The 7,500-nt window shown below is 57.9% G+C and overlaps 1 protein-coding gene across 1 annotated transcript; it reads left to right on the top strand.

The window, feature by feature from the left end:
* The first annotated feature begins 2,282 nt into the window (after positions 1–2,282).
* Positions 2,283–6,637, top strand: Uncx (UNC homeobox). The gene is made up of 3 exons (XM_051205387.1): positions 2,283–2,835; positions 3,014–3,189; positions 5,256–6,637. The coding sequence occupies exons 1-3, from the start codon at positions 2,550–2,552 to the stop codon at positions 6,384–6,386; spliced, it is 1,593 nt and encodes a 530-aa protein (XP_051061344.1). The 5' UTR covers positions 2,283–2,549; the 3' UTR covers positions 6,387–6,637.
* The last annotated feature ends 863 nt before the right edge of the window (positions 6,638–7,500 follow it).

The following is a 7,500-nucleotide window of genomic DNA, read 5'->3' on the forward strand; positions in this document are numbered from 1 at the left end:
TTGCATGCTAATAAGGTAACAATTATCAGGGCCTCTGTTGAAAGATTCAGGTTATTACAACACGCCAATCTGAAGGCCAGGGGTCAGAGAGTGAGAGGCGAGCGAAATTTCAACTCAAATTAACATTCTGTCAGCTCCAGAAAATGGGATAAATAAAGTCGAATTAATTCATTATAATAAAGAGAGATGGGCGAGGAGCGGGGCCGGCGCCCGCCCCCTCTGCTGCCCTCCCCTCGGGCTGGATTGATCACAGCTCTGTATTCCGGAGCACGCGCCGGGCACATTCCAGATCGCGAGCGCGACAGAAAACCAGGCGGCGGTGGCCACGGGCAAAATCGAGCCGGATGGGCAGCGTTTACGTGTAGTATTTATAGCGAAAGAAATTAAATTATAGCGAAAAGTAGTGCTCTTGGCCCTTGACCTCGGGATTAACCCTTGCAGCGCACTCCTAATGCCACTAGAATCGGGGAGAGGGGTCCCCCACCTTCTAGGCCTGTCCCCAGCTCTGCTTATTCCCTCCTCCCTCTGAGACAGAGGGGAGAGTAATTAAGTCCAGCTTGGCAGCCCTGCCACAGTCGCTGAGAAGCTGGGCGGGACTGCAGCCAGGCTGGGGTCCAGGCCCAGGAAACAAGACCTGGGGAACCAGCCCTGGAGGGCAGCCTGGTTTCTTCTCTTCCAGCCCAGTGGGTCTGGGCACTTGTCCCCAGTGGACTGGCACACATCATTCCGTCCCTCCTTTCCCCAGCTTGGGGCTTAGCTGCCTGGCCTGTGTCACTTTCACCCAAAGTCAATTTGTCACTGTGCCCAGGGACTGTGATGTTTAGGGGCTCCCTTCCTGGGGCAAGTGGGTTTGGAAGGTCAGAGCACCATGCCTACGAATGTGGGGCCAGCAAAAAAGCCATATCTCCAGTGACAAACTTGATTTTACAAAGGATACATACATATCCACCCTGGCTGTGACCACCTCTTGCTCACAGCCCACACTTGCCCATTATTTAAGAATATGTCCCCTAATGATTTAGTTTTGAGTCTATCAATATCTTACAGTGGAGAATGGAATGGTGTCTCCCTGTGAACATAATTTAATTATAATAGATGGGTTAGTCCCGCCATCCCATTCTTCAGAGCTGACTCAGAGGGAGATGTATTTTGGTTGTTGTTGAGGGGAGGTGTGGGCCATTGGTCACTAGTCTGTTTTCCTTCCTCCTTCCACACCCCCTCCTCTTCTGGGCTGGGGTCCAGGACCCATATGGGTGGGAGTTAAGTGGGGTTAGGGTGCCCCCCAGCTGCCTCCACCCTATCTGTACTAATGGGGTAACTGCCAATCAAGGAGGGCATCAGGTTAGACTCCTTATAGGTGGGGGCTGCATTTGGCTGGAGTTCTGTCCCTGACCTCTCGCTGCCCCTCTTACTCCTCCTCCCCTTTCCTTCCATCAATCCACCATCCCTTCTACCTCCTCTCCATCCTCCTCTTCCCTCTTCCCGTTGCTGTTCTTCTCCCCCCTTCCTCCTCTCTCCATCCTCCTTTTCATTCTCCTCTTCTCTATTCTCCCTCCTGATCCTCCCTTCCCTCCTCCCCCACATCCTCCTTTTTCTTCTCTTCTTTCCTCCCTCCTCCCCATCATTCCCTTCTCTCCTTAGTCCATTCCCCCTTCATTCCCTTTCTCCCTCCTTCCTCTCCCTCCTCTCTTCTCCTCTTTCTTCTCCCCTCCCTTCCATCCTCCCCTTCTCTCTGTCCTCCCCTCGTCTCCATCTCCTCTCTCCCCTTCCTCCCTTTCTCTTTCTACACCCCGCCTCCATTCTCTCCCTCCTGGGCCTGTCCTTCCTCCTCCTTTTTCTTCCTGTCCATCTTCCAGTTCGTTGGGACACTTCTCCCCTTCCTCCTCCTCATCCCTTCCCCTCCTCCTCCCTCTGTTGCCTGGGCTCGAGGCCGCCCGCAGCCCGCAGCCCGAGAGAGGCGGCTGCTAGAGAAGCCCTTGTAGTTTTAAATTCAATGTGACAGTTTCGGAAAGAGCGGATGATGAATCTCCCATTATTGGATCAGTCTATTTGCCGCTCAATGTCTCTCTGTAATTGGAGCAACATCACTTTAAAGGTTCAGAGAGTACAGCATTTCTGGTGAAAAATACCCACAACACGCCTGCGAATGTTTTAAAGGGAAATCTATTAGAAGGAGGCGAGGGGCGGGAGCGGTGGGGGCAGGAGTGGGGGGCTCGCCGGGGGCCCCGGGCCGGCCGAGCGCGGCGGTGCCCCTCCCTCCCCACCCCGTCTTGTTGTGACAGCTCCTGATACTGTTTATGGAGGTGCGTGTCAGGTATAATTAGCAATCGATATGGAAAACGTTTCCTTGCACCCAGCACGCCTCTGACGTCAGAGCCGATTAGCGCTTCTTATTGGTCCCAAATTCCCCGGGCCGCGGCTAATTATCGAGAGCTTGATGTTGATAAAGTAAAGCGGCAGAGCGCGGGCCGAAGCATGTGTAGGGCTCCGGGCCCCTGTCCCCGCCGCCGCCGTCCGCGCCCCCGCGCCTCGCCGGCCCCGCGCGCGAGATGATGGACGGTCGCCTCCTGGAGCACCCGCATGCCCAGTTCGGGGGCTCGCTGGGCGGCGTGGTGGGTTTCCCCTACCCGCTGGGCCACCACCACGTGTACGAGCTGGCCGGCCACCAGCTGCAGTCAGCCGCTGCCGCCGCCGCCGCGGCCTCGGTGCCCTTCTCTATCGACGGCCTGCTCAGCGGTTCGTGCGCTGCGGCCGCCGCCTCGGTGGTCAACCCCACGCCGCTGTTGCCCGCCGCCTGCGGGGTGGCCGGCGAAACCCAGCCCTTCAAGCTTGCAGGTAGGCTGGAGGCGGGGACATGGGGGAACACAGCGGGGGGTCGCGGGGGGGGGGAAAGCACCGAGCCGTCGGGGAGTAGCGACTGGCTCCTCGGTGAGCCCGGCACCCGAGCTGGGTGCCAGTGAGGCCAGCATCTGGCGGGTGGCTGAGCTTTGCGGCGTCCTGTGCGTGCCCGCAGACTCGGGGGATCCAGACAAGGAGAGCCCCGGCTGCAAACGGAGACGCACCCGCACCAACTTCACCGGCTGGCAGCTGGAGGAGCTGGAGAAGGCGTTCAATGAGAGCCACTACCCGGACGTGTTCATGCGCGAGGCGCTGGCGCTGCGCCTGGATCTGGTCGAGTCCCGAGTTCAGGTAAAGACCGGGTGTTGCCCGGGGGAGTCAGCTGTCCGGCACTGGGCGTGCAGAGAGCGGTGAGGCAGGGCTGTCTTTGTTCTAAGTAGTGGGAGGTGTTTCCAGGCTCGGCGCTGCTGGCCGAGGGTTGATCGTGAGGGTTGAACCCCATGGCCCATCTGGAGGTGAGTAACTCGAGAATGCCAGGGTGATTTGGGAGAGGTCCTGGCGGTGCCCCAGTAGCCACGGCAGTGACTGCGTGCGATCCGGGAAGCCAGGTTTGGGTTGGCTGCGGCCTGGAGGAGCACTGTCTGGAGAGAGACAAGGCTTCCCGAGGCTCGAAAGAGCCCTCCAGTAGGGGACAAAATGGGTCGGGGCCTGGGTGCTCTCAGCGGAGGCTTTCTCCCAGCAGACTGATCTGTTTGTTTACCTCTGGCCTGTAAACTATTTAGAAACACGTATTTATCCATTATCCATCCATCGCCTTGCAGACATAGGGGGAAACATTCGAGGGAGGGAGGGAAGGTAGAAACTTATGCGGTTAACACGTTGAAAAAAGAGGGGAGGTTTTTTGTTTTTGTTTTGTTTTTTTAAAGGTGTCTAAATTTAATACCCTCACCCATTAAATTCCTCCGTTCCCAACACTTTTCGTTATTTGATTTCATGCGGAGCCAGGAGGCAGTATTCTTCTTCTCCTTCTCCTTCTAAATACAGAGTCAATTTGGTGTAATAAAATTCCAGGATTATGTCTGTATAATTAAATGCTTTTTCTAGAGTACAGAAGCTTTGGGGCCTGTGTCATGGTGGGTGCCTGGGGTGGAGGCATACGCTGGCAAAATACCCGTTTAGCACCTATAGCTTTGCCTGAAATGGTATTTGGGTTCTGGGCTGTGGCCTGGCCTCTTCTGTTTAGAAATCCCTTTATCCAATTCGTTCTGTGAATTCCATTAAGTGAAGTCCGAATATCTTCATTTCCCCTGTAAAATGATAGTAATTTCTGATGGTGGGACAGCCTGGAATTTACACAAACACACACACACACACACACACACACACACACACACACAAGTTTTCAAAAAGAAAAGAGGAAGCAGTTAATGGCGGTTATAGCATCTCAGGGTTTGTTTTAGTCCCGGAGACTTCTGCGCCCGCCATGCTCCCTTCGAACCGGTCTGGTGTGCAATCGTGCCAACTTTATATGTCCACAACAAAGCATTTAAATAGCCAGTTTCTGCAGGGGGATGGTAGCCTTGGTGGTTCGGTCTGGGGAGTAGTGGTCTGGGGAGCCGTTGTACTCTTTAAATCCTCCCTGGTTGTCCCAGACAAGGCCTGGCAGAGAGCATGAAGGAGTCCAGAGCTTTTCTGCTCTCCCAGGAGGCCTCATGGTCAATCTCCAGCCTGCTTGCCTGCATTGTAAGCACCCCAGGCCAGGCCAAACTTGACTACTTTGGAAAGGGTCTTGTTGGTGCCTGGCCTACAGCCCTTCCTAAAGAAGGATGTGTGTAGCTGTGCTGGGGGGTGGTGGGTTACTGAAGGTCCACCCAAGTTCGGCTTCACAGGCCCTTCCTGAGGAAGAAGTATCCAGATTTCCCTTCAAGGGACACCCTGAAATGTGGGCTTTGAGAGTCTCATAGGGGCCGAAGACAGGTGTGGAAGGCACAGCCGTTCCTGCTCATCACCAGGCCAGGCCCCTTAGAACTGTGAGATGCCAGCGAGGGCAAATCGGGGGCTTGCTCGCTGCCTCCCGACCAGGAGTTCTCGACAGCGGGACAGCGCGGGGTCACAGGGCCGCATCGGCGTTGCCTGAGGAAGGGGCAGCTCCCTGGGGCCCGAGGTGAGAAGTCAGAGCGGGAATCAGGCCAAGAGGCCCCATCTACGCCCCTTCCGGGCGGATGAGATGGTGGTCTGAAGCTGCAGCCCGAGTATCAGCATACAAGGGCCGGCAGAGAGCATGCCCTGGCTCTGGTTGTTCCCACTGGAGTCGAGGTCTCTCAGGCCTGCCTGGGGGCGTGCGTGGGAGGCCCACAGCCTCCGCGGCCACTAGCCAGCCTGACTGTGCCCCCCTCCCCCTTGTCCGGCTGTTCTAGGTCTGGTTCCAAAACCGCCGGGCCAAGTGGAGGAAGAAGGAGAACACCAAGAAGGGGCCGGGCCGGCCGGCGCACAACTCGCACCCGACCACGTGCAGCGGGGAGCCCATGGACCCGGAGGAGATCGCTCGAAAGGAACTGGAGAAGATGGAGAAGAAGAAGCGAAAGCACGAGAAGAAACTGCTCAAGAGTCAGAGCCGCCACCTGCACTCGCCCGGTGGCCTGTCCCTGCACAGCGCGCCCAGCTCCGACAGCGACAGCGGCGGCGGAGGTCTGTCCCCAGAGCCACCCGAGCCACCGCCGCCTGCCGCTGCGGCCAAGGGCCCTGGAGCTCTTGGCTCCGGCGTCGCGGGTCCTGCTCCGGTACCTCCCGGCGAGCCACCCGCGCCTGGCACCTGCGATCCCGCCTTCTACCCGAGCCAAAGAAGCGGCGCCGGCCCGCAGTCGCGGCTAGGGCGCCCTGCGGACAAGGACGCGGTCCCATGTGGGCCCGGAACGGCGGTGACCCCGGGTCTGCCAAAGGCTAGCCCATTCAGCGTGGAGAGCTTGTTGTCCGACTCTCCACCGCGTCGCAAAGCCACCCCAGCCAACGCCGCCGCCACCGCGGGGCTGGACTTTACGCCGGGGCTGCCGTGCGCACCTCGGACCCTGATCGGCAAGGGCCACTTCTTGCTCTACCCCATCACGCAGCCACTTGGCTTCCTGGTGCCACAGGCCGCGCTCAAGGGTGGAGCGGGCCCTGAGTTGGCGCCCAAGGACGCGCCGCCCGCACCGCCGGCGCCGCCAGCACCACCAGCGCAGGCCAGCTTTGGGGCCTTCCCCGGACCTGGCAGCGCTGCCGACCCGACCTTCGCCCGTCGCAGCCCCGAGATTGTTGCCTCCCCGGGGCCACCAGCTCCCGCGCCTTTCCGGGACCTAGCAACGGCCGCAGCCGAGAGCGGTGCTGGGGACTGCGCGGACGCGGGGACCATCTGCCCCGCGGCCCCGCCGCCCCCGCCCCTCGAAACATCGCCAGGCCCGCACCCTAGAGCCCCCAGCCCAGCCGGGGAGCCAGCCACCTGCGGAGCCACTGAGCCGAGCGGGGCGACAGGACCCAGCGCGCCCGAAGGCGAGGAGGTGGACATGGACTGAGCTGGGCCCCGCGGCCGGAAGAGGCACCTAGCCGGCGGCGCCCGCTCGCTCAGCCCCGGACTCCCAACGAATCAGGTGATTGGCTCTTAGAGACACTGCTTTTCCCTCCTGCTTTTTGTTTTAGTCCTTTTATTATTATTTTTAAAGACAAACAAAAACGCTGTGTCGATGGGGACCAGGTCAGCAGCTGCAGGTCCTGGGGTGAGGTCTCCTCTGGAGGGAGCAAAAGACCCGGTATCCTCTAACCCACAAAAAAAAAAAAAAAAAAAAAACAAAAACAAAAACAAAAACAAAACCCACAACGAGAATCCTCAGCCTTGTAAAATGCAAAAATGTCTAAGAATATTTATATATGTACCATTTTTTATAAATAAAGCTGGTCAAACGCAAACTCTTGGCTCCATCGTTTTTAGATTTGGGGCTACTCCCCATACCCCGCCTTCCTCCTTCCAACGACCCACTCCTCTTTTGGAGGGTGGGCCTGGGAGGGAACTCTGCACCTCCCCCCAGGTCCGCGCTCTGCACTTCCTTTTGTGTGCGTGTGTTTGTGTTTTCTGATTGAACAAATGTATGCAACCTCAGCTCAGCTTCCCCTCTCCGATCCTCCCAGGCGATCCCCCTCCTACTCCGCGCCACCTCCCCCACTCGCGTTCACACGCACAGACACACACACACACACACCACCCCCGCGCGCCCCCGCGCGCACCCCCGCACACTGGCACACGCCGGGGGCGCGCGGCGCGGGGTGACAGGAGCCGGGGGCTGCAGAGGGCCGGGCCGCTGGGCTCCTGCAGAGTTTTGATATGAAAGTAATTATTTTCCGGTGGCGGCTGCGGGGACTGGGTTTCTTGCCCAAAGGGTTATTATACATTACCGATTTCTAGTGATATGAAATCACATAAACTTCCTACAATAATAGAATTAGCATGAAAGGCTGGGGTGTCAAATTGAAATTGGAGAATAATAGCGCCGGCAGCTGGGGGAGTGCGTGCGCATATTGGAGCGGAGATGGGGGATCGTGGGGCGGAATTTTCATGAGCTGCACTCTTTGTCAGCGCGCTTGTAGCGGGCTATATTAAGATAGATGCCCAATGATATCCCTCATTGTTCTGTC

This window comes from Phodopus roborovskii, unplaced genomic scaffold (assembly GCF_943737965.1).
Source record: "Phodopus roborovskii unplaced genomic scaffold, PHOROB, whole genome shotgun sequence".
NCBI lineage: Eukaryota > Metazoa > Chordata > Mammalia > Rodentia > Cricetidae > Phodopus > Phodopus roborovskii.

What these genes read in the sequence shown, in the direction of transcription:
- Uncx (XM_051205387.1), top strand. Translation starts at nt 2,550, where the DNA reads ATGATGGACGGTCGCCTCCTGGAGCACCCGCATGCCCAGTTCGGGGGC. An exon ending in CCAGCCCTTCAAGCTTGCAG is followed by an intron (nt 2,836 to 3,013) that starts GTAGGCTGGAGG and finishes GCGTGCCCGCAG; the next exon opens with ACTCGGGGGATCCAGACAAG. An exon ending in TGGTCGAGTCCCGAGTTCAG is followed by an intron (nt 3,190 to 5,255) that starts GTAAAGACCGGG and finishes CGGCTGTTCTAG; the next exon opens with GTCTGGTTCCAAAACCGCCG.